Raw genomic sequence first — 27042 nt, forward strand, 5'->3', positions numbered from 1 at the left:
GAGAACAGAGCAGAACCATTTCCTTAGCCAGCTTTTTTACTGGCTTCCTTCCTCTCCCTCTGCAGGGTTGCAGGCACCACTGCCCTGCTTCTCCCCTCTCTTCCTAGACCTCTTCCAAGGAGCCCTCAGCTAAGTAGCATCTCTCCAACCAGGAATGGGGAGGAAACATCAGTGGAAAGGACAGTCGTGGCACATTTGGGAGCCAGGAAGGAGAAAGCATCTGTGATGGTGCATTGAGAAATACCTTGTGTGCACAACTGCCAACATTTCCATTTAGGAGTATTTTAAAAGGTGGCCACTGAAACAAACAACAAGTAAACATCACCCAAGGGGAAAGGAAGGACACTAAACCTCTAACTTGAATGGCAGCTCCGTCCCTCGCAGGAAGTTGCCCAGGGCTGGGGGGCAGAGGGAAGGGGAGCAGGAACAAACTGGCAGGATGTGCTGGCAGGTTGTTCTTGCGAGTGCTCATGCTCTGCCTAGGGTGATCACAGCTTAAGTATTTCTTTTTTGGTTGACAAAGTGGGAATGGTAAGGAGAACCGGCAACTTTTGCGGAGCTCAAAGGAGGAACTGCAGGAAAGTCACTATGCAACATCGACCCACAAGCTACAACCACCACCGAGCAACGGAGGGAGGACAATCTAACAGAAGCACTGTCTGAAGAGGTCAGATCTGAGCCAGGATGCCGGACGCTATCTTCCAGCATCCGCATGGTATAGTTGGCAGCTCCTCTGCCTCACTTGAATTTGTGGTCTGGAGAGTCCAGGCAAAACTATCCCCCAGAAACGGAACAGGACCCGCTTCTTACAACCCTTTTGGTTCCAGACTCTCTTCCATTTATTCAATATAAGGGCAAGTTTCTACAGAAACAAGCTGCTCCTTGCCCCTCACCCAGCCAGCCCGCTCATCTCCCCGATACCAAGTGGAATTGCAACATGCATCTTAATAAGGAAGAAAAAACAGAATATGAAGCATCCTTAGCCAAGAACAACTTCAAACAGGCTTTCAACTCCTCTGGAGTAATTTGATTGTCCATGCTGGAAATGACACCATCTCCTGCTTTTTAAGCTGCCTTGGGTGGAAGTATTCTTGCTCATCTGCTAGGGGAAAGGGCTAATTTCAGTGAACTAAAATTTCTGGATTCACATGAAGGTGCTTATCTTGGCTGTTTGGTGGAATATAAATATAAATGAAGAGCAATTATCAATTTCTCTCTCTTTCTTCAAAGGAGAGACGAAGTCCCTTTCAAAAGTACATCTGTATCTGAGCAGGCAACCAATGTGGCAGAACAAAGTACCCCTTGAGGATGTTTCTTGATGTGCGAAGGAAGGGGCAGTATCCCAAAATGAGACCACCACCTGAAAGCCCGAAATGTTCCTGGTTTTGCTCCATGTTGTGCTTGAGCAGGTTTGTGAGACTGAGAGAGAAGCTGCAGCAGGTGATCCATGGCTCTCCAACTTGATTTCCTGGTGAGAGTGAGCCTAAGGGTCTTGGTCTGAGTGCTCAGTTACAGCTCTAGACCATCATCCCAGGGGAACGTCCTCCTCCTGGGCCCATTGCCACACGGGAATGAACAAGATCTCCTGCTCATTCTCATGGGGTCCCATGGGAGTTATTTTAAAAGGACTGTGCCTTCAGCAGGTTTTCTAGGAGGCCATCTCCATCATTTGATGTGTCACCTCAAGGGGGTGATTTTCACTGCTAACCCTGATCTGATTTAAAGTGTGGCTTCCTGAAGAAGGGTCTTTTAGCATGGTGGCATCTGCCATGCCATGTGGAGCAAGCCCTCTGCCCCTGGAAACAAGGCCTGTGTCAATAATGTTAATTCTTTCCGTGTCTTTTCCCCTACCTAAGCATTTTCAGATGAGTGGTACTGGCCCCTGAGCAACCACAGAATTCTTTTTTTTATTAGGAGGCCATGTTGTTTTATTACGTATTGTATGGAGGTTTTCTTTTTTAATTCTTGAGTATACTGTTTTGGGATTTTAAAACAGTAAACTAATGTATAAGTTTACTTTTAAAAAACCACTAGTATGGGTATTTTAATTACATAAGCAAATGTTTGAGAATAGGTGAAAACACATCACCATAATTGCAGGGAGAGAAGGTGGAGGGAGGCCTCACCAAGAAGGGCCCCCCGTTCCAAGAAAAAGAATCTAATGTCTGTGGTGTTGGGGGGGTCTCCTACATGGGAGGGAGATGCAGGTGTCATAAAGAGCATTTCAGGCACTACTCTTGAGGGGCTGGAGGAGGAGGAGGAGCGGTGGAGGGCAGTGAATGAGAAACTCCATGCAGAGACCAATTGCATTTTCATTCCTCAGACAAGGCAGAGTGACAACAACTTCCCCAACCAGCTCTGGGTGTGCTGGATTGATTGATTGATTGATTGACTGATTGATTTCATAAAAAATTATGTACCGCTTAACTGTAGAAAACCTCAAAGCGGTTTACGAAAAGAATAGAGCAGAAACCAATCTGGATGCTTTGTATTTTACAAGTGCCTCCATTCTGGCTTCAAAACAGTCTCCCCCAACAGAAGAATCACTGAATCAAGCCCGTCTCCACCAGCATCTCACGCAGGCAAAGACTTTTCCCGCCCTCGCCCCAACCGGTATGAACAGTTTCACACAAGCAGCTCTGAAGAATGGACCAGGTTTCGGGAGGGGAAAGAGGGATGCTCCATTTTGCAAGACCACGTGGTATTCATGCACAGTCTAGAACGAAGAAGGGCTCAGAGGCTCACATCCCACAGCGGCATGTTCACCAGGGTGCTACTACCACCTAGAGTCTGGGCTGGGGGAAGAGAGGAAGCAAAGAGAAAGAGGGATGAAGAGGTTAGAGTAGCAACTAAAGGAAGGAAAGGCCCCTCCAAGCAGAGCTGGAGGGAGAGGGAATCCCAAGTCATTTTCTAAGCACAAAGCATGGCTCTAGTCTCAGAATATTGTCCATTTTCACAAGCCCTTTGATTTGTTGTGCTTGAGTTTGTGTCTAGCGTGGGGTCCCTTGCCACTCCCACAGGCCTGACTGCCCAGCTAATGCCTACATGAGGAGGATGAGGAGCCAGGCAGAGGAGACAAAACTTACAGGCAATGTGTTCTCAAAATAACTGACAAATTGACAGTGTGTGTATGTGTGTGTGTGTGTGTGTAAGATTTTCTACAGTCCAACAGTTTATTGATCCTGAAACCTTGCCAGCAAGCACTGGAACAGCACTTCTTGTGAGAGGGGCTGGCGGAACATCTTCTCTTTAAAAGGTCCAAATGTCTCATGAACAACAAATCTTTGAAACACATTTCACAACACAGAGGCACAATGCAGCGAGAACTTTAAAAGGTTTACGGGGAAAGACAGTCTTCTGCTCATATTAAAAGGGCAAAAGGCGCTGAGTGAAAAGAGAGGGTGGGTCTCTGGCTATGACTGCCCTATTTATTATTATTATTATTATTATTATTATTATTATTATTATTAAAGGGCTTGTGAGAATTCTATGGCCAGACATTTACGTCTTCTCCCACCGCTTCTCTCCAAAGCAAGGGAAGGCTGCCTTTCACACGGAAAAGGAGACTGAAAACCTAATTACTCCCCCATTAGCCTTTAAGAAAGGTTTTCTTTAAAAAAAATCCCTCCTGAAATCCAGGCAACTGAATGTCAAGGTGGGATGAGTGGGAGAGCTGCAGTGTGAATGTGAGTTTTAAGCGTCTTCTCTTCCACAAGAGAACAGCAGGCATTCAAGAGGAGTGCGACTCCACGCCAAAAGCCTTGTCTCAGTGTGGCAGTCAACAAAAGTAGATCCTGTCAAAAAAGATAAGAGTTTCCCCAGAAATAGAGGGCTTGCCCATTCCTCATCTGATGTTTGTTGGAAAAACAGAAGCAGCCTGCCCTGTACCTTCCCCCTGCTGCTGCTGCTGCTGCTGCTGCTGCTGCTGCTGCTGCTGCCGCTTGGGAGGAAATCTGCTCTGCAGCGATAGAGGTTACTGAACTGGCTGCATGACATTTTGCACATGTCCCCCATTGTATCGAGGAAACACTAGCTGGGAGAAATCTCCAGCAGCTCCAGGGAACCAACGCTAAACTCACAGCACCACGGAATGCTTTGCTTCCCTGCTGCTCCCAGGGGAGATGAACAGAGTGGCTTTGCACCCCACGCTTGGCAAGGGAGAGGGGTCTGTTGCTGCCAGAGAGGAAGATGGGGGCATCCTCTCCCATCACGGACACTGCTGGGGCTCCGCTGAGAGGCATGGCAGGAAACCTGCCTTCTCTCCCGCAAGAAGGTACTTCTGATCCCAGAGGGTGGAAGAGAAGGGCAGAAACAAAAGCGAAGGTGCAGATGGGCAAACCCTGCATTAAAGCCTTGCGCGAAAGAGACCCACTGGCCAAGCCTCGTGCCACCTGGGACCCCCAAGGTGCACACACCTGGCAAGCGGGGGTTTCAACTCCGCAAGCCTCTTGCTTTGAGATCACCAGTTGACAACAACCTGTTAGAGAATTAATCCTCCTCCTCAACTCAGCAGAGCAGGTTCCTCCCAAAGGGCCAACGGTCCGTATTAATGGGGACACCGGTGCCAGACAGTGTAGAGGAGACAGGCACAGGCTCCTCAGCACCGGCAAATGTCACCGCTCACAGGGCTTCGCATCACAGTGGCCTCCACAATCTGCCCACGGCACCGAGTTAATCAGCCCAGAGGGCGAGGTTGGGATTATGTGATCTTGAGGGGGGGGGAGAGACTCCTCGACTGCGAGATTGTTATTCTTTGTGAAAACCTCTCACTGCTCTGCAAGGTATACGGGTAGGAGGAGAGCACGCCTGTCACTTTGGCGAATGCCACACACCGATCTGACTTTCAAAAGAGCAAGCGGGAGGCAGGGAAGGCTGAGCCTGCTGGCTTCCTCCCCCCACCCTGGCATTTGAAGACCCATCTGGTGGGAAAGGCACAAGTTCCTACTCGGAGGAAGGTGGCAGGGCAAGGAAGCAAAGCTTCCTCCCCCCAACCCAGGCCCCAGACGCTCTTCATGGTGCAACTGGGCAGCATTGGGAAACTGAAGCTTCACCAAAAATTTGCAACATGGACAGGTGTCTTATCTATCTGAAAAAGGGGCAGAGGGGTCTAGAGTTAATGAGGAGGGGCACATGACAAACAGAAGGAGGAATGCATACAAGCACTGGACACATGAAGGAGGACCAGGGCTGAGTCCGGTTCCCCCGGGGTGGAGAGCAGCAGTTTTCCTGATCCTGAGAAACAGGACACACTCTAGACCTTTCCGGATGGATCAGCAGCCTGTCCTATTATGCTCAATAGCCATTTTTGTTTTTCGCAATTGGGAACAAAAGCGACAGAGCAGCTTCTGCTTCTCAAACCCATAGCAGTTGCTGTGTTGCTGGTTATTGGGGGCGCCCCGTGGCCCTCAAAGGCACCAGGCAAGAGAAAATCCCTATTCTAAGGTACCATTCATTAGTTCACATTGCAAGGGAGAGGCATGGTAGGATGGGCACACACAATAACGGAATTCAACAAAGTAAAAAATAGCAGAAGGTCGATTGCATTTCACTCTTATGCATGAATACCCGAGATATCCTCAGCCTGGAGCATGGGGAAGCAATTCTGAACCAGAGAACTAGAAAGAAATTATTATTAAAGTGTTACATACTCTGCTCTTCTCCCCATCCGAAATAACTCCAGCTGCCTGCATGCAACAAATGGAAGCAAAAAATAGGAATGGAAAAAGTATAGATAAATATGACAAGTGAGAAGGGTTTGATGATATGTTTGCTGGGCAGAAGCTTAAAAATTAAAACATGTTTATTTTTGCCATGACAATATCCTACATTTTTCAGCAACTTACCACCTGTTGAGGACTTCTTAACTTGTGAGAAGATGGAAAATTGTACATGAATATTGAAGATTGCCAAGTCAATCTCTGAATTAATGGACAGCCCATCCCTTAAGCAGACCGTGCCCACATTAGGCAGGTCACTGTACAGCCATTCATCCAGCAGAAAACACTTTTTTTTAGTGAAGTGTTGAACTGGGAAATCCACTTGTCCAGTGTCACCATCTTAAGGAAGCCCCTTCTGCCCCAGTGGAACACCCCTTGCTCTCGTTCCCAGAGAGTCATAAGAGTCCATCTCCCCACCCTGATCCCGTCACCTCAGCCCCTCCAAGTCCTCGCTTTTCATTCTCCCACCAACACATGACCTTTCTGTTGCCATCCCTACATGAGAACTGCCTTTGTGGGGAAGCTCAAAATGTTCAGCGATGGCCAGCCGGAGCCCCTTGCAAACTCGCCAGCAGGGCTTGAAGTTAATTGAAAAGTCATGATAAACCTGTTCTCTACGCATTTGTCTGATCTACTGCCAAAGCCTTCGGAGCTATTGCTCATGTGGTGGTGGGGAACTCCAAAATTCAGCCGCGATTTGTGTGCAGCGCTTTTCTTCTCTTCGTCCCAAGCCCACCACCAAACACCAAATGATGCCAGTTCCTTTTAAGAGTAAATTAGACAGGTCAAAATACAGATCCTGGGAGGAATCTGCTCTCCATTGTGAAAACTGGCCCTTAATTTCTAACTCTGCCTTCAGGGAGGTCTCCCGAAATCTGCATTGGATAGACACAGTTTAAACCTATTCATAAACGATTTTCAGTTGGGGTGAACCCCGAAATAAAGAGGGGGTGGTTCTTTCATATATATTTTTCGTGCCAAAATAACCTTACAGAAGTGAAAATAAAACCTATGACTGAATGTTATCACAGTGTGAACCTTTTATTACTCCAATTACCACCACTATTTACTACTTGTAATAGTCTACTGTTTTTGTTTGCAAAGAGACCATCTCCAATACTTATTTAAAATTTAGATTTCTCACCAAGGGTCTCAAAGTCGTTTCCCAGAACAGAAATGCAGATTAAAAAACCAGATACAATTTAAAACCAAAACAGCATGAAAAAATACAGAACTGCCACCTCACTTCCATTCCCTGCTTCCCAACACGGACCCAGGCATTAAGGACCCTCCACTCATGGGCTCCCTTTCCCAGGGAATATTTGCAAGTATTTCTGATGCTCTCTTGAAAGAGCAGATGCTTCTGTTGTCTTTCCTATGGCCCAGCTGTTTTTATATGATGTACTTTTTGAGATTTGGCAAAAATGGACAACTGGAAGACCATTCCAGGAACTGGAAGGGCAGTATTTCGGCAGTGGCGAAGGAGAAGTGGATGATCCCTCCTACTCACAAACTCCTGGCATGTGCGGATCTGGAGCAACAAACCTGGGTTGGGAGAGGTTTTACAGGAATCCACAGTGCAAGAAACTAATGACTTAGCACACAACTGGGGCATGAGCTTTTCATCTTACCGGGCTGGATCAGCAGCAAATATTAATAGCAGGTTTGTTTGGTTTGGGGGTTTCTTTAGGAAAGGGGAAGGAGAGGTTAAAAAAAAATGCTTGCTTGAGCTTTTTATAGGTCACATAAATTCACACAACGATAGTAAATTGTTTGACAAGTCCTTCACCAACACGGAGTCTTTCATCTCAGCCATGTCACATTTTAGTAATACGTTTGCCAACACCTCAAAGAGCCATCACAAAACATAGAATCATAGAGTTGGAAGAGACCACAAGGGCCATCGAGTCCAACCCCCTGCCAAGCAGGAAACACCATCAGAGCACTCCTGACATATGGTTGTCAAGCCTCTGCTTAAAGACCTCCAAAGAAGGAGACTCCACCATACTCCTTGGCAGCAAATTCCACTGTCGAACAGCTCTTACTGTCAGGAAGTTCTTCCTAATGTTTAGGTGGAATCTCCCTCCTCTATGTGACATCCTTTTATATATTTGAACATGGCTATCATATCACCCCTTAACCTCCTCTTCTCCAGGCTAAACATGCCCAGCTCCCTTAGCCGTTCCTCATAAGGCATCGTTTCCAGGCCTTTGACCATTTTGGTTGCCCTCCTCTGGACACGTTCCAGTTTGTCAGTGTCCTTCTTGAACTGTGGTGCCCAGAACTGGACACAGTACTCCAGGTGAGGTCTGACCAGAGCAGAATACAGTGACACTATTACTTCTGCTGGGTCTGTAAGCCAGGCCTGCAATGGCTGGATTCCTCAGTCTCAAAAAATGAACCATGGAATTGCTAGTCTCTTCTTCGAAGCATCTCATGGGGAAAGAGATCCCACCTTCTGTGAGTCAGCTGAACGCACAAAGCCTCCTTAGGCGAAGTCAGGCTGCTCAGCTCCCCAAGGCCTTTCACAGCACTGCCACCCAAAATCCTTTTCAACTGAGGTGACAGGAATCAAACTTGGGACCTGCCACTCAGCTGTGTCCAGAACTTTAAACGCCTTGACTCTGGTCAGCAGCAGCTTCCCCACTCTCCAGGATGAACCAACTTTTCTCTTCCAAGCTGGACTTTCCCCATCCTAGTCAAGCACAGAAAACATTTCTCATCTTTGCTGCTCTCCTCCAAAGCCTTGTGTTGGCTTATTTCCCAAAACCCTGTGACTAAAACTAAAAAGTTATTGCATAGCACGACATCCCAGCAGCACAGGAAGCCAGCTAGACTGCCATTGATCCCACATCTACACTTTTATAACGGGTTGTGAAGAAAGCAAAGAGGAGACCTTTGAAATAAGGGTCTTCAAAGCACCCAGGGCTGTTTTGTTCCAGCCACCCACCCACACGCCAGCGAGAGGAGCCTGAAGACACGATGTTCCTTTGGGTTTAAAAGCTACAAACCATCCACACAAACCTCTGCAGAGAAATGCCCAAAAGCATCTCTGTCGCTAGTCCAGCTTACAAGAAATACTTCTTGCTTCCCCCTCCCACTTGGCTAAGGCCCCCTTGTAAAATGAGTCAGATCTTCTGGAGAGACCAACACCTTCCAATTAATGCTACAAAGAAGGCTCAATGGTGCCAGGATCGGGAGGGGAGCTGGGAGAGACCACAGCAAAGGCTGGAGGCTGTGTGGAATCCAAAGGGCTGAACGCTGCTGCCATGTTCCCAGAGACAGACTCTCAGAAAACTATCATCTCCCTTTCTGTCTTGAAGCTGCGCCGATTAGTCATTCCTCTCTGGCAGCCGAGGTGGGTCTGTCGGAGCCGCAGGCAGAGTGCAGGCAGACCCTAATCAAACTTAACAAGCAAAACCTGCTCACAGGAACACAGCACAGCAGGTCTGGAGACAACTCAGGGAGAGAAGGCACACAGCCTTCCCAGATGAGCTTCAGCACCTTGCCTCATCACGGCTGCAAGAATACCCGTTTAATCTGACAAGCAGCGGGAGGCTTCCCACTCCCTTTTTTCCACGGAGATTAGCAGTCTCTGAGCACACTTAGGTTGCATTTCTGCTTTTGGGCCCTTCATCAGTCACCTGTTGTCTGGGCTCCTGGGGGAGTTTATAGCTGACGCAGGTCTGAGTCTGGCCAGTATCTGGGGGGGAGGCCGTCTGTGAAATTTTCCACCAAAGCATGGTGCCTTCCAGGAGAAGAAGAAGAAGAAGAAGAAGAAGAAGAAGAAGAAGAGGAGTTTGGATTTGATATCCCGCCTTTCACTCCCTTTAAGGAGTCTCAAAGCGGCTCACATTCTCCTTTCCCTTCCTCCCCCACAACAAACACTCTGTGAGGTGAGTGGGGCTGAGAGACTTCACTGAAGTGTGACTGGCCCAAGGTCACCCAGCAGCTGCATGTGGAGGAGCGGGGAAGCGAACCTGGTTCCCCAGATTACAAGTCCACCGCTCTTAACCACTACACCGCACTGGCTCTCAGGAGGAAAGAAAAGCCAGGTATCCATGAAAATAAACAGAAGCTACAAGCACTGGAGTTATCAGGGATGTTCATCATTTTACTTAACAAACAGCAAGCAGGTTTAATCTTTGCCAGGCCTGATGTTCTTCGTAAGGCAGAGGCTTTGCTTCCTGGCAGCTCCTGGCCAAGGAGAGTCCATCACCTTCCTTCCAAGGCAGCCTCTCTCACTCAAAGCAGCTCACGCCACCAGCTCATCCCAGTATTTAGTTGAAATCCAGCTGGTGGGGCAACAAAAACAATTCTGCGCCTTCGTCTATCTTTTTCTTGGTCGGGAGAGCTCTTGCCATCTCTGTTGCCCTCCTCCTTCTCAAACAGTTGGGCCACGGCTAGAGCTCTCAATGAGTTGGTGTCAGTCATCTCTTGGGCAACCGATTCAGCTAAGCCTGTTAACTGCTTTTTGTAATTCACATTAGCTCAGAGCTTTCCCCCAATTAATCTACCTGCTTTAGGAAATTGATTCTCCGTGGTCCACCAGCTATTTCTATGGGAAATTGACAAACACAAGAGCTTAGTTCTCCATCACTGGCTTAAAGGTGCACGGGTTCAGGAAACGGGGCCATGCCTGGCGCTGAGCCTCTTGGGCTTGCCAATCAGGTTGGCGTTTCAAACCCCCGCGACAGGGTGAGCTCCTGTTGATGTGTCCCAGCTTCTGCCAACCTAGCAGTTTGAAAGCACACCAGTGCAAGTAGATAAATAGGTACCACTGCAGCGGGAAGGTAAATGGCATTTCCGTGCACTCTGGCTTCCATCATGGTGTCCCGTTGCACCAGAAGTGGTTTAGTCATGCTGGCCAGATGACCTGGAAAGCTGTCTGTGGACAAATGCCGGCTCCCTTGGCCTGAAGCAAGATGAGTGCCACACCCCATAGTCACCTTTGACTAGACTTAACCATCCAGGGGTCCTTTACCTTTACCAGTTCAGGAAAGAGTCAGAGATTTGAAGGTGGGCCTAGCCTGGCCCAAATAACTCCACATAAGAGACTTGGTGGTCAAAATGGCCACCTTATACCTCTCTAAGAAAGCATTATGGTGAAACTGTAGATCAAATTTTGGTATTTTCCTAATACTGTAACTCAGGGTATATGCCTCCGGCACTTATATGCCAATTTCAGGAGCAAAGAATTTGGGGATTCTGCTAGGCTGAAAAGGATTCACCTGGCCGTCAGGAAAGCTCAGGGGGCATCGGTGCACCTCTCAGCCAGACCCCAATTCAGACACTGGGCTGATCCGGATTATTCCGTGAATCATGTTAGCAGCCGTCATACTACACAGAAGCAGCTGCCCTCGTCAAGACTGATTTGAAAGAGAAGTTCAGCACTTGGTACCGGCTGATTTTGTCTCCCTACCCCAGCTTCTGCCACACTGCAGGAGAGAGTGTATAGCCTACAGCAGAACAAGTATTTAGCTGACTTGGCAGTGTATTAACCTACATCTGTCATGCCATTCACCTGCTTCCATTCCTCTCCTAAACACGGGGCAAAGTGACATACTCAGGAGAAGCAGGAAAAGCAAAATACACATTATTATTTAATAAGCAACAATAATAAATGCATTTCAAGCACCCACAGAAAATGCCACATCACCACGATGCCTTTGGTGCTGCCTCCAATGTGGGGCTGAGGGACTTATGGGCAGGACCCACAAATTAGCAATGTGGCAACAAGCCACAAGAACAGAAGAAGATCCTGCTGGATCAGGTCTGCGCAAAATGCGCAATCAAGACCTGAGCGCAAGAGCCCTCCTCTAGCCACTGGTATTCGGAAGCCCTGCAGGGCCTTCTCAGTAGTGGCTCCTGTGGAACGGCTCTTACTGTCAGAAAGTTCTTCAAAACGTTTAGTTAGGATATCCTATCTTGTCATGTGAATCCATTGGTTCAGGTCCTCCCCTCTGGAGCAGCAGAAACTAGCTTGTTCCATCTTCCATGTAACAGACCTTCAGATATTGGAAGATGGCTATCTGATCACTCCTCGGCTGTCTCTTCCCCAAGCTAAAGGTTCCCAGTTCCCTCAACCGCTCCTCATAAGGCCTTGGTTTCCAGGCCCTTCATAATATTTGATGTCTTTAAAAAGGATGTTCTAATACTAATACTAATACTAATAATAGTAATTTTATTATTTGCACCCTGCCTATCTGACTGGGTTGCCCCAGTCACTCAGGGCAGATTCCAGCATATATAAAAACATAATAAAACATTAAGCCTTAAAAAGCTTCCCTATACAGGGCTGCCTTCAGGTGTTTCCTAAATGCTATATAGTTACTCATCTCCTTGACATCTGATGGGAGGGTGTTCCACGGGGATACCTGATGATTTAAAAAACTTCCAAACATCTGTATTATTTTTGCCTTTTTTGTTGTCTGCTGCCCTGGGAACTTTTGGAAGGGAGGGTGGGGTAAAAATCTAATAAGGAGCAGCAAAGTAACAAGAAATCTACCATCTGTCTGCAGATGTAGAAGAATTCCTACCTCTCACTGGAGGAACTGAAGAAACAGCCAAGAAACAAACCACCATGGCCAGTATTGCCTATCTATCCCACTGCAATAAAATGGGCTGCCTCAGAAGCCCTTTTCCCCCGGACGAAAGGCGGCTGGGAGAGGACCTGCCAAGGATTCTCCAGTGATGAACTGCATCCAGCCCAGACTTCCCAAGGCTGGGTTGGGCGACACCTGAACTATTGATATGCTCCTGGAAGTGAAAGGCATTACCTGGCTGCCATGGGAGCCCCCGGGCAAATGGTATCTGAGTGCAGCAGGCATTGTTAGCCTTCTCCATGACAACCAGATGGCTGTGTCTTTCATAACAAGGAACGGAGGTGCCATCTGTCTCTACAAATATTGGACTCTCCACTTAATTATCCAGCCACAGAGACTTCATTTGGCACACGGATGTGGGGGGAGTGGCACTTATTTGTTCTATATATTCTTCTCCAAACAGTTACACCATTTGCGACCATGGAAAATCACTCAGCGGCATTCTCTTTGGCTCTCTGTGTTGGAATCTGAAGGTTCACGGTTTGTGCAATGATGCATTCCTGCAGATGACAAATCCTTTGCTGAGCACAGTCTAAATATTGGCCTTCAATACTGGGATATCACATTTTCCTAACGTCAGAAGCAGGAGGTTTCATCCGTCAAATTCTGATACGTTCCACACCAGCTGCTACATCTGTGCTGTTGAACAAGGATCAGAGCACTTCCTGGCCACAGCATGTACAGATGGTGGCAACTCCATGCCATGCCACTGGCCACCCAGTTTTCAAAAGGCAGCTTCAACACAGCCACTATCTGGAGTCTCAAAAGTCAGGAGCGCAGAAACCAAGTTCAGAGACTCTGAGCATCTTTCTGCACCATTTTTGTGTTGTGAATAACTGAGTGGAGAAGACAAGCCTGCAAGGGTGGGAAGATGACTCACTGCAGATTATAATGGAAGTTGACACCTCCAGAAACAAGTACGGATTGGAAATCCCAGCCTTCAAAAATGCTAAGTGGTTCTGACAGCCAGTGCATTGGCAAACTCAGAGCAACCGAAGATCATGGACAAGCCCCTGTGTAAACAGCTTTTCCTGAGGCAAGCACCAAGAACACTCACACATGTTACCACTGTCCAAAGTGTATACATGTATATTTAATTTAGTAAAGACTATGTGTTTCATGATGCTCCTGAAGACCGTTCCTTGGACCAACATCTGCTGGTGCAGGGAGCCTGCGCACTCCTGAGATACAAAAAAACCCTTCACCCAGCAAACAGAAGTTTGCCAGTTCTCTGACACATGGATGGTGAGCTTGGATGCAAAGGCAAAAAGGCTGAGCCACTGCAAACAGAAGCCTAGTAGCAAATCAACAAAGCAATATGAGCCGCAGAGGGATTCAAGCTGCTAGAACCATTCATCCCATTAGATCCAAGAAGGGTCACTTGCAAGAACCTCTAGGAAATGACGTGGGGCAGGGGGAGGAAGACCCCCCGTTTTTCCTTGGCCCTTCCACATCCCTCTCAGGTTCCTCCACTGGGGTAAATCTGCAAGGACTTTGGAATTCCCTCCCTAGAGACATTAGGCTGGTTCCCTCCTTGTCCTTCCACCGGCAAGTGTAGATTTTCTTCTTCCAACAGGCTTTTGGGGAAAGGACTGCTTCCATATGCTTTATATATAATGTTGAGGGGGGAGCGTATGCCTGAGTCCCTTCAGATTCCTGGATCCAGCAAGGATTCAGCTGAAGTAGCCAGGCCAGCTTCCAGTTAAGGCTCCCCTAAGTATGGGTCATAAAGGTAACAAAGGAAGTGGCTCTGTGCCAGAGCACAAATGCGTGGGGGCCCCTCCCAAACTCGCCGGTAGTTAGGAGGACAAAAGCCAGAGTTGAGGTGCATGTGAGCTCAAAGCTGGGAGAGGCTGGAGGCTGAAGCCTGGGAGAGAGAGACATGCTTGATTTCTGCTGGAATCCAAGGCTGTGTCTATGGGAGAAGCAGGACCCTCTTGGATCTACAATTCTATGATTCTGCTAATGCTGCAAGCCCCATCATCGAAGCCTCAGGTTGCATATATGTGCAAATAAACCATATATCCTAAAGACGCCCCCCCCCCAGTCTCTGCTGCCCCTCATTCGGAGGAAACTGAACCCTGGGGAAGCACCTGGAACCCCCGGAATCTGGCACTGCTTGGAGATTGGGGTGGCATGCAGCAATATCTATAGTTTTAATTCTACCAGTGTTTCATTGTTTTTAAATGCTTTCTTCCCTATGATTTTAGCTGTTCTTATTTTTATCAGGAAGCCACCTTGAGTCAGAGAAAAGGAGGCGTATAAATAAATATATAGTAATTATAATAATAAAGGCCTCAGACATGTGCTGCCATTGCTACTGGTCTGATCAGTCCATGAACAGAATATGTTGAGATGTGTGCTGTACACTCAAACAGGTGAGGGCACCCTGGGCTGTGGGCTAGCAGAGGCTGCTGCTGCCTGCACCTTTCCATCCGAGGAGGGAGGAAGCCCCTTGGATTCTGAGGGTGAAACCCAACATGCGCAAGTCCCTCTGGAAGATCTTGGGAGCGCTCTGCGCATAAGCCAGCACCTGCTTTGGTAAGCAACAGAACTTTCAAAAATAGGTATTTTAAACCTGGAGCAAAAAACATGAAGTTGCTTTGCAATCTGCCAGTTGGCCTCTTCTCTCTCTGGCAAACAGAAGCAATTTTCTAACAAGATTTTTCCAACTTCTTCTTTTTATATAAGATTAAGACTATTCACACAGCAGGATATTTTTTTTTACCACTGAAAAGCTATTTAAAAAATCAGCTCCAAAACCGAAAATAAAGATCCTGCGCATGAGCCGCTTCAGAGAGCATCGGACCTTCCAAGCGACACGTGAGGTCAGTGTCCTGGGCACTCACGGCTCCTCTGCAGCTGCCCTGCCCGTTTCCTGGAGCCGCAGTGAGCTGCCCTTCCTTCCTGCCCTGCCCCTCTTGTTGCCCCCGCAAAGCCTTCTGCTAAGCTTATTTAGAGAAAGTACAAGCGTGACATTTCACTTATCATTGCACGATGCATTTATCATGTTGCAAACGGCCAGCGTGGACAGAGCAGTTGCTCATGTCCTCCTACTGGCTAGGGAGGAAATTCTTCCCGGTGCTAAGAGCGGCCTCAAGACCTCCGCCTGAGGACGACTCCTGGAGAAAAAGCAGCAGACAACGTCCAAAGACTTGACAATTCAAGGAATGGCTCTGCCAGATCATAGAATCACAGAACTGTAGCGTTGGCAGGGCCCCCACATGGAGTGGTGCATTTTCAACAAAATTAATTTGAACAATTTGAGAAAATTCCGACATCTAATCAACAAATAGGCCAGCTATTGAAAATATTTAACTTTTTACTAGAAGCAGATTATAATGGCGCACATTTGATAAAACCAAAATGGGAAAAAGAAATCAATTTGATCATATCTAATGAAAAATCATAGAATCGTGGGGTTGGAAGGGACTTCCAAAGGTCATCCAGTCTATCCCATTGAGATGCAGGAATCTCAACTAAAGCATCCAGGACAGATGGCCCTCTAACTTCTACTTAAAAACCTCTGAGGAAGAAGAGTCCACCACCTCCGGAGGGGGTCCCTTCCACTGTCCAGCAGCTCTTACTGTCAGAAAGTTCTTCTTCATCATCTACTTGTAACCTGAAGCCATGGGTTCGAGTCCTACCCTCCAGAGCAGCAGAAAACACGCTTACTCCATCTTCCAAGCGACGAAAGGGCTTGTATGATCTAGTTGAGATTCCTGCATTGCAGGGGCTTTGACTAGATGACCCTCAGGGTTCCTTCCAACTCTATAATTCTATAATTTGATATTTTCTGAAATTAGGAGGTGCATTTCCATGCACGAAAATATAGGGAATATTTTGTGACCATGGCTTTTAATATAAAGAAACTAAAACACATACACCCCTCTTATTCTGGGCTTCTCCATCAGTCTCAGCCAAGGAATGATGGGAGTTGTAGTCAACCACAGCTGAAGGGCAAGGCATCTCCCCCGACTCCCTGTTCCATCATGCAGGCCTTTCGCAGCGGCTGTGGAGAGCCCAGCGCACAACTGGATGGAGCCTTTGTAATGAACTGCAAAGCTTGGTCCTCTGCCCACTTGCCATCCACAGGCCTAGTGAGGATGATCTCCAGCCCTGCAGGGCTTAGAGTTGTGCAGCTCAGTTGCACTAATGCAGTGAACTGCAAACCCTTTGTCTCTTCTGCTCAGTTGCACATGGACTTTAATATGCAATTAAGTCAATGTCCTTCTCCAAATCCTGTGCAATCCAAGTCAGTTAAAAGGGGGGGGGGATCTCCCCACACAAAAACTTGCTTTTGTAAAGTTTCTATGTAAACCACTTAGAATTTTTCATTCCTATTAAGTGGTATAAAAATTTAATAAATACTTGAATAATGAGTTAATACAATGCCACTCAGTGATATTAGAAAAGTAATTAAGCTACTAGATATTTAATTTGCTTGTCCAGCAACAGGGTAATTAACAATTCGTAATGTTAACCTTCTTGAAGAGAGCCTCTAATCAGCCTAGTGGATAAGCAACCGGCAACATGTAATACTCTAAATACCAAGTCTTACCAGGTTTCAGTGGAGGAGAGCAGTTCAGATATACAAAGCCCTGGGGATTGGCACACCACTTAGGAAGGGAAAGCTGGATCTGTTCTGTTTTCTTTGCTAGCATTTAACAAAAGCAACAGAACTGCCCTCGCCCCTTCCTACGCCCTGCATCTAAATAGCAGCACCACTGGGCAGGAGTTGCAGCTGTGCAGTAAGCGCTGAGATCCCCACAGCCCCACATCTCCCCAGGGCATGGGGAAGGGCCGGGAACAGGGGCACCCTGGCCTGCAGAAGGAGCCGTCGTTGACACTTGGAGCTCCTGGCTTGACAATGGAAGCATCGGACAGTGACCCACAGTTAGAAACAAACGGCGGCTTCTCTCAAATGAGCAGCGAGCAAAGCTCGGCTTACAGTTGTGATTTGGAGGAAAATATCCCGCAAGTGCTGCTTCACACATCAACGGTAAGACAGGCGGTCTCGCTTCTGCGCTCCAGTTGGGGGCAGAGTGAAGCAGGCAGGGCTGAGCATGGGAGCGCATCCTGCTCACTCATGGCAAATCATCGTTTATTCCATCTTGGGTACAGAGAAGCATGAAGCAGGCCACTTATGCTGATGCAGAATCCAGTCCCCTAGAACGCTTCCCGCTTTGCATGCAGAAGGTTGTTATTTATTTTGGATGTTATGCTCGCATTTCTACCAGAAACTCAGTCTTGTCCACACACTGAAAGACACCTGGCCCAAGGGGTCCAGTGTTTTGAGCAAGAGAGCGGTCGTTCTAGGAGGCAGTCCACTTCGGCTCCCATTGCCATGCTACACAGGGGGGCCCTGCAGTGGCCAGCCGGGGCTTCAGCCTGCAAGGCCAAGAATGCTGCTGGCAGCAAGGAAAGGGCTTGGCAAGGGAGGCTTCTGCCTCTGCCCCACAGGCCCCCTTGACATCGCACTCTCCAAACCACAGAACGAAGGACAGGTGAACACCATGTCTGAATGCAACCACCAAGAGAGACCCAGACAGACAGGGCTGGCACAGGGATCATTACTGCCAGGGTTCTGAAGCACTGACAGCTCAGCAAGCACACTTTGTTCTACTGCAGAAAGAAAGCAAAGCACAACAACCTACTGAAGGACGGAAATACGAAGCGACTGAACATTTCTCACTTACAACACTGGGAGGCAGCAGTGGGCAGCGGCTGCTTCTGGACCTCTTCCGCAAACGAATGCTAAGGGGGGAAATGAGTAGAGATGAGGAATGCAGTAAAACGATTTTCAGCAGACAGGGGCTATCTCATTTAGGGGCACTTTTCTCCTCTTCTATAACATCAAACACTCCACTCTCCCAAAGAAACATTTGCCCTGTTTCACGCCAAAGCTTCCGGGCACCTGCTCCAGAGTCCCCCTTGGTTGCTACAAAGCCCCAAACACTTTCCCCCAAGTGTTTGCAAGTGAGTTTGATTTCTCCTGTGCAGCCCTGCCTAGATTTGGAACAGGACTGGAAAAGAAACAGAAATGAATGAGCAGGAACTGGGACTCTGGTGGTGCCAAACTTTGTTGTACTGTGTTTATACTGTTTTAATCTTTGCTGTGAACCGCCCTGCGCTTTGGGTAGGCAGAACATAAATGGTTTAAATTAAATAAAAATGCAAGGAAGTATTGAGGGCGCAGGGTAGCGCTACAACAGTGGTCTTCCGCCTTCTCAGAACCAGGGACCAACCTTAAAACCACAGGTGCATTGGGGAAGCCATTTCCTTCTGCATTTGCTGTGCCCCACCTTAGATCAGGCCACTTCTTGGCAATGGGTCCCAACCCACCAATAGAAGACCAATGGCCTGGAAAGCTGCACAACAGGCAGAAATCCTGCCCCCACCTCTCCCACCTGCATGCATGCACTCTGCAGAGATGACGCACCACCTTGAGATTTCTTGTTACAGATGGGTAGCCGTGTTGGTCTGCCATAGTCGAAATAAAAAAATTCCTTCCTGTAGCACCTTAAAGACCAACTAAGTTAGTTCTTGGTATAAGCTTTCGTGTGCATGCACACTTCTTCAGATACACTTCAGATACATTCAGTGTATCTGAAGAAGTGTGCATGCACACGAAAGCTTATACCAAGAACTAACTTAGTTGGTCTTTAAGGTGCTACAGGAAGGAATTTTTTTATTTTGAGATTTCTTTTTAGCCAACACGGCCCCCGGATTCAGTGGGCTTTTGTTTTGTTGCTAAACGGGAGTTTCCCTTGGGGTCTTGGTTACCCTCCCCCCCCCCCCATTCTTCCCCTGTATTTCTAATAAATAACTGCAGAACCAAAGAATGCCTTCAGTTAGCCTGTCGCTCTTCAAAAGTGGTGGCTCGTCTTGCATTATCCGATGGTGCAATGGAAAGTCAGCCTGCACAGCTGGCAGGGTGTTCCACAGGGCGGGTGCCACCACCGAGAAGGCCCTCTGCCTGGTTCCCTGCAACCTCCCTTCTCGCAGGGAGGGAACCGCCAGAAGGCCCTCGGGAGATGGACCTCAGTGTCCAGGCTGGGGGTGGAGACACTCCTTCAGGTATGCTGGACTGAGGCCACTCACTTGCCACGTCCGATATCCTCTCCTGTAAATGAACAAATGCTCTCACCCCCCACCAGAAAGGGCATCCAATTCTCCCTGGCACCTGGCCTGCTATGCATGGGGGAGAACAGTCCTAGACTAGCCTTCCTCCTGCCTGTAGGAATGTCTGTTCAATGGGCAGCATTCCAGCATAGGGGCACCCGGCTGAAATCGTAAATTGTACAATCCAGAGCCGGGTATACCGGGTATACCATCTCACCTGACCCAGATCCCCAGAAGCCCCCTATGGGCATTTGGCCAGACTCCAGCAAGAGGTCCCAAGGCAGGAGTGTGCATGGAGCAGAGCAGAGCAAAGCGTACCCACCTCATCATCTTCCTCCAAGGAGTTTATCTGCTTTAACTTCTGAGTCCAGTATTTGGCTTCCTCTTCCGGGATGTCTGCAAGACAGCAGAATAAGCAGGCGCCTGCTCCCATCCCCGTTCCCCAAAATATATTTTATTATATGCATATTCTGCTCCGACATGGGGGCCCCAGAAGCTTCCCACCCAATTCCACGGCTGCCCAGCCTCAACCATGCCACAGCATTGGACGTCCCAGAACATCCATAGGGCCAGGCATGTACTTTTAAATTCAGAGCATGCTTACGCAGAACAGCACATGACCAGGGATGCTGGTTCAATTCAGAATAGAAACAAAAACCACACACACAGCTGTAAAAACAACACGGCTTTCTTGGGCTTGTTGAGAACAGAAGGAATGGTGGACAGACCCTTGCGAGCTGCACAGTCAGATTACAGGAACGGAACTGTGTCAGCAGGTGAGGCAGGTGCACACTGCCAAGAGCCAAGGGGAAGGAGGAGCCCGACTTTCTGGCCAAGGGTGGAGGCAGAGGAGGGTCAGAACAATGAGGGCGGCAGCAACAGCAGGCACGGTGTCAACAAGCGCTAATTAGGTTCAATTAATGTTTCATACTTTCCCCACTTTTCAGATCAGACTGAGAAACAGGAGGCGGCAAAGCACAACCGACTGGAGAGGCAAGGCAGAAAAACAGCTGTGGCCCAGAGGTCTCTTTGAATGGAAACCCCGGAAAACATCACAAATCCAGCAACATAAAAGTTAGGTCTCTTGCTGGCTTTCCCAATTCCAGAATGTTTGGAACTCTGATTAAGGGGGGGAAGGAAAGGCAGGGAGGCTGGAGATGAAAAGAGGAGAACACAAAATCCATGGCCCAAGGGGAAGCATGCCTGTGCCTCGAGCAGGTGATGGAACCATGCATATCTGGAAAATCTCCCAGAAAACTCTGGCAGGTTAAGTTGGAAGCGGAGTGCTGGGCCAGGAGAGACCTCTTGCACTCTGCAGGTACCACAGGGAGGTTTGGGGCTGCACAGAGCTCCAAAACGTCACCCCGTCCCCATTAACCAAGGCGCCTCTAACTCAGTCATCCCCAACATGGAGGCCTCCAGATCCGTCGGACTACAACTCCCACCAGCCCCAGCCAGAACAGAGCTAACTACTGACATGCCCAATGGCACAGTCAAGAACTCTGCTTCCAAAAAGGGATGGAAACCGTGTCCTCAGACGTGTCCCTGTCTTGCACTGCCCAGGCAGAGTGGCAGGGGACTGCCAAGGGCCTGTCACATCCTGGCTTCAGGGAGCCATTCCCATAGCATGCTTCTGGGCATCTTATCCGAGATAAGACAATTCGTTTCGCAAACACCACCACAAACATGCAACAGCTCCACACCAGGTCATTATATTCTCTCTGTCATCAAAGAAAGCCTTGAGCAACTTTGGAAATGGCTTGTGGGAGAGCTTTTTAAGCCATCTGAACCCAAAGCTCGCTCCATGAATATAAACATGCTGAACCAAACACACAGGTATACCGCTTCTTCCAAGTCCATTTTATCACATAGGAGAGGAGCGCTTTCACCTGGGAAATGAAACACAAGATTTCTAAATATATCTCTCCCCCCCCGGGGGGGGGGATGGTGGGATATTGCTGTAGAGAGAGAAGTGATCTCATACTCAAAGTTAAAAGGAAGGACAGTGACCAAGGTGGGACCCACAACGCTAAAGCGCCTTCGATACTGATGCAATCTTTATCCTGAGAGCACATCATTCCTGCACCTGCAAGGAACCATGAAAGGCACATGGCCCTGGGATGCTGAGGCTGAAAAGGGTCCTACTTTTTGTCCCGGAGAACCCATCACGGCATTCACTGGTTCTCAAACTCCTTAAGCAGAAGTAGCCTTCTTGTATTTCTTTAAGCATGAAATTATAATAGTATCTGAAAAGCATCACTGCATGTTCTTGGAAGATATGGCTCCCCTGCAACAGCAGAAACCTTTCCTGGAGGGGGAGGCACACAATTCAGACTATTTACAACTTGTGCACCCTTCTGAACAGCTAAGAGGGCGAGGAATGTCCCACTAAAGGAATCATTTTTGAGCCAAGCTATGCCAGCTAAAGCCTGTGTGGCAACAGCCGTTACACTGTACAAAGAAATAGTCCGGTAAAACGGGCATCCCAGGTGGCAGCCTCAGTGAGGCTGCTTAGGAGGGTGCATTTCTTGGCCTGCAGTTTGGGCCCTGAAGTGGGTTTTTTTTGGGGGGGGGTTACAATGGCCGCAGAGAGGACTCCTCCCCAGAAGAAACACAAGCCAAATTTGTGCCCTCTCTCCCTCTCAAAGTTTGCCTGAAAGGCCCCATCCCCCCTCCACAGACACAGACAAACCCCCAAATAGGAAGAGAGTGGACTGGCCCTCCTCAAAAAGGATACTACTGTTACTTGCATTATTTGCAAAATTCTCCGTTCAGAATTACCAATCATACTTTACAAACAAATTCAGAAACTGTATAATAGGGGCTGGACTAAAGGACCTTCAAGTTTCCTTCTATTAGTTGCATTCAGCAGTCTGATGACTTTGAATAAAGATTACTGGTTGCTAGGCAATGTGAAATAAGCACTCCCCCCCACCCCCACTTATGGAAAATGCTGTGTTGCAAGAAAACCTCAGGGCTTCAAAATTGTCCTCCCATATACAGCACCGTAAGCCTGATTTAATTGGAGCGAACTCCTGGAAGGAAACCACCACTAAGAAAAGACCCTCACGGTGGACCCACATCAGGGCAGCAAGAGGGAAGAGGAGTCTTTGAGTTTCACAGAGGATGATGGGGGATGGCAGAAAGTCATTTGCACTCACCGAAAGGCAACTCAAATCTTGTATCCAACAAAATCTGGTGAGGTGTTGGGTTTTTGGTGCCACAGACCTCATGGCCCTTCATCAAGACCTCAGCTTCCAGGGTAGACCACTCCCCAGGGCCCTCCTGGAAAGAGAAAGGGCATCAGCAACTTCACCAGAAATATCTCCCCATCCATCTTCCCACTTTTCTCACGTCTGTTATTTTATCGCCCCATATGAAGCAGCCCCCAAAGTGCTGAAAGGCACAACAACATGCATTTAGATAATTTATAAAACACACATCACAAAAAACTGTGGCCACATACAAAAAATAAATCTAAAATTAAAAACTTTAAAAATACATCAAATCAATTTGCAAAACCGTCTGACTAGGTCCCCCGACCCCTGCAAGAAGGAATTGATATGGCAACTCCAAACCACATCAGGAAATGGTCTGAACTTGTGGAGGAATTCAAGCTTCTACAGAATACGTCAAAGAGACCACCAGAGTGCTGTTGCTGCTACAATTTATTTACTGCTGCTTTTTGGAAGTCCAAACGCCCCCAAAGCAGTAAATCATCTATTAAAAACAAAATATGTATACTGTAGAGAACAAGCCGTGTGCCGCTGAACAAAATCCTGCTCATTTGCTGTGGCAGAATTACAGAACGGCTTTCACCTGCGGACTCAGAGCTTGAGACAAACCATCCTCTGCAGTCGACAGAAACCCTCTTGGCCTCAATGGGCTCTGAGAAGAAGAACCAAGAGGTCTGCTTCAATTCACGGGCCTTTATTTATTAAAAAAAAAATGAACAGCAGCGTTTCCACTTATAGCCTTAGAAGACAGTCCAGAGTGTGGTGTAAGATTACTTTTCCTTGCATGCCTTAAATGGTCATTGTGCCTGGATCAGTTGTGACTGAAGTCAAGACGTGATGGGAGCTTTAGAAAAGGATTCCATAATTTCTGGGTCATGCAAGAATGCTGCGTGGAAGAAGTATGCAACATTTCCATCTCCTGGCTGGGTCACAGGAGCAGCCCGTGCTAGCCTTTGCTTCAGTACAGATGAGGAAGAAGAGAGGGGCCTGAAAGACTCCACATGTTGTCGGACTGCAGATCCCATCAGCCCAGCCACTCAGGGATGATGGCAACTGTGATCCAACATCATGCTGGATACTAGACAGACTCAACCAAATGGCACAAGGAAAGCTCTTCGCCATTTCTTCAGCGCCACCCCAAACACCCCAGAAGTCCCAGGGGGCTGAAGACCATCTCTCTCGGCTCTGAAGGTCTACTGACCTCATCCGACTGCCGGATGGCCTTCAGCTCAATCCACGCTGTCCCAACCATTGTGTCCCAGATCAGCCCTTTGTTCCATACTTCCACAATCAAGCCCAGGTCCAGGCGGCTGATCTCGCTGCAAAGGAGGAAAAGAGACACAACACATAAGCAGCTGGGGGAAAACTGGACCCACACCTTCGCCTTTTTTACAATGTCCATTCTGATTGCTTCCCAACTGACTGCCTTGTCCCTGTTTTAATCTGAATAGCAACCGTCTTTCAGCTGCAGGTCAAGCCAGACCAACAGGAGGATCTCCTGGGATCCCCCAGGCAGGAGGAGGATGACCGGCCTCAGCACAGACGACTGCAGAGAGGCATTCAGGCCACTAGAGGTCTGTTCAGGACCACAAGTCAAAGCCTGCTGGGCTTCTGCAAGATGCTCCTCCAGCCAAATCTCAACGCACAATTTAAAGCTTCCTCTGACAAAGGACACTACTACATGGTAGCCTGAGCCACAGTAGATTGCTCCACTTCTTTTAAAACCCAAGTTCACAGTCCTGACAGACCCCTTTCTCCCCCTGTGATCATCCCTGCCCCTTATTTTGTACCTAAGCTTGCACATTTGCAAGGAATCACCACCCCTTTAAGTAGACCAAGGGCAGGATCCAAAGAAGCAGATCTGCTAGTGCAAGAATTTCTGCTTGTTCAATGCAGCTTCTACCACCTCTCATCTCTCTACACCCCACCCCACACCCAATCTGCTCCAGGATAGATTTACGGGGTGGGAGGGGGGAGGCGAGGGAGGGAGGGAGGGAGGGAGGGAGGGAGGGAGGGAGGGGCAGTTCTGTTGCACAGCCCAAATACCCTACGCTAGCAGATCTGTTTCACTGGATACTTCCCTAAGAGCCTGTGCTCTTGGGAAGGGGATGATGTCCGTGTGGAGAGTCCCAGGCAAGGTATTACAAAAAGCAACATGTGTTTTCAAGCAACACCTTTGCAACTTCCCAACAAACAGACAGAGAAAGGTAAATGCTTCTCCTTTCAGTGTTTTTGTTTTAATTATAAATTAACAATATCAACAGTTTAATACGTATTTAAACCTCAAAGGAAAGAAAAAGTCTTCAGAGTACCAGCAATATTAACATTCAAAAGAAATACAATACTTACAATGCTCTTGAAAGGAAAGGGATACCATATACCATAAATACAATCATATCCAATCTTTGAAACCCCCCCAGCATTACTTTTTCAATACAGTGATCATTCAATTTAACCTATCAATAAGGTGTTTCCTCTCTTGTCTCTTTCCCAAGATAAAAAACATGTTTAAAGTTCCTAATTTCCCAATTTCTCCCATCTTATCCTCCCTGTATGGAATTTAACATAAATACTCGCTTTCCCGTAACTCAATTGGTGGAACTTCATTGCCCCCAGCTAGTTGAGGGACAAAATTAACACTTAGCAACATGGCGCTCCAATTTCAGGTGTGATCTTGACCCACAGCATTCACTTACAAGAGGAAGTCTTGTTCCCAGCATGGCTGGTCCCCTCGAACGGCAACAGTGGTGCTCTTCACATTTTGCACCTTCAGGGTCACATACGTATTGAATTTATCTAGAGAGAAAGAAGATTGTTTCACCTGAGGGTAAATATCTCAAACTCCTCCTTGCCAACACATGGTATTTGGTGGAAAGAAAACGACTCCCACCAGCTGCACTTCAGCAGAGCAAGGAGATGACAGGAGAGCAGGGGCAGAATAGAAATTTCCACTGCCACCTCCCTGGTCTTCATGATCTGGCCCCAATGACTGGAAAAGGCTTCAGACAATAAGAAACACTAGCTATGAGTTAAGAACTGCGAGGAGTCAAGTGTGGAAGCTGCTCATTGCTTGGAAGAACGATGAAGCTCAATTTCCATTGAATTGTAAGAAATCAAGCTGCTTTCATTGCTGATAGCAAAATGGAGCTGCTTCAGTTTAATACTCCAAGTCTCCAAGTGGTTGCCTTACACTCCTGGAACTTCCTTATATCTTGGAGCTTTGCTGAAGCCGCTTCAGAAACTCTCAAGACTTTTCAGTGGCCAAAGTCAGACCAATAACTGGGCACAGCTTTATTTTAACTTGTGAATTGCCCTGAGCTCTTCGGATGAAGGGCGGTATATAAATCTAATAAATTTATTATTGTTATTTTGTCCAACTATTTTGGATTTTAGAAGGAACTGCATAAACAGGGAAGAAGCAGGCCAGACACTCGGAAGCTAGAAAATTCCTGCTATGCACCACAGCAGAGAGCCAGCCAAGAGGCAATAGCAAGAACACGGATGTCAGCAGGCAGACTTGTTGGGCAGAAGAAAATCTGCGCTCACCTGGTGGCCCCTGGAGCTTCGCTTTCTTTACTGTAAAAGAAAAAAGAGGATGTCAGTTGATTATTCCAACCTCAAGCATTTTAACTCTCAGGTTGTTAAATATTTCGGCTGCAGATAAGGGAGAAAGAAGCCTTCAAGCTAGTTTCATTTTTCACAACAAAGGAACCTGCATAAGAGGCCACTCCAATGCTTTGCCCCACTTTCCTTCAGAAAAATGGGGGAATATTTAAGAAATGCTGAAATGGAGAACAAAGCATGTTGTTGTCCAAGGAATATTGCACAGCCAGCACGAATTGGCTCTTGTCCCCCCAAAGCCAGGAGTTCTGGATGATGGCCGTGCTCATGAGGAGCTTGGAACTGTGCTATCACAGGGAACAAGAAACCACTTATCCGGGTCCAAGACAACTGAGCACGGCTGGACAGGCCAAGTTCCACCTGCAGCTGAGCTTGCAGCAACCACTGCAGACTTGGAACAGCAGTGCCAGGAGGGCTCTGGGTACAAACTCTGTGTGTGTGTGTGTGTCTGTGTGTGTGTCTCCTAGTTCACCCTTTACAAGGAAGAAGAACAAGCACGCAGCCAATAGGCAGCCCCACCTGGCTGGTTAGCAACACAGGAAGTTGCCCTACGCTAGCCTTCCCCGACAGGATGCCCTCCAGATGTTCTGGACTCCAAGAGGATATGCTGGCAGGGGCTGAGGAGAGTCACAGTCCTAAACATCTGGAAAGGCCCAAGTTGGCAAAGGTTCTCCTCACTTTCAGACAGGCATTTTCCCCACCCTGCCTGGAGGTGCTAGGGATTGAATGTGGGACCTT

General features: G+C 47.8%; 2 protein-coding genes across 14 annotated transcripts in view; one reads left to right on the forward strand and one right to left on the reverse strand.

Moving 5' to 3' along the window:
• The window catches only part of UNC13B (unc-13 homolog B), a gene marked incomplete at its 3' end in the record, with an annotated part of 166138 nt that overhangs the window by 111281 nt on the left and 27815 nt on the right, over positions 1–27042 (reverse strand). For 8 of the 13 annotated variants that reach the window (XM_080973344.1, XM_080973351.1, XM_080973348.1 and 5 more), the window contains exons 2-8: positions 26230–26259; positions 25380–25479; positions 23885–24002; positions 22609–22732; positions 19770–19843; positions 18022–18079; positions 5649–5684 (exon numbers count right to left, since the gene is read on the reverse strand). In XM_080973344.1, the coding sequence (XP_080829470.1) occupies positions 5649–5684; positions 18022–18079; positions 19770–19843; positions 22609–22732; positions 23885–24002; positions 25380–25479; positions 26230–26259 (540 nt within the window). The remainder of the gene's footprint in view (positions 1–5648; positions 5685–18021; positions 18080–19769; positions 19844–22608; positions 22733–23884; positions 24003–25379; positions 25480–26229; positions 26260–27042) is intronic. The other 5 variants (XM_080973349.1, XM_080973346.1, XM_080973343.1 and 2 more) reach the window with 1 other exon arrangement.
• Positions 26194–27042, forward strand: part of PIGO (phosphatidylinositol glycan anchor biosynthesis class O) — a 126266-nt gene continuing 125417 nt past the window's right edge. The window contains exon 1 of the mRNA XM_080973438.1: positions 26194–26202. The gene's annotated coding sequence lies outside the window, so the exon portion shown is untranslated. The remainder of the gene's footprint in view (positions 26203–27042) is intronic.

Source organism: Podarcis pityusensis (genome assembly GCF_964106645.2).
Source record: "Podarcis pityusensis genome assembly, chromosome: 11".
NCBI lineage: Eukaryota > Metazoa > Chordata > Lepidosauria > Squamata > Lacertidae > Podarcis > Podarcis pityusensis.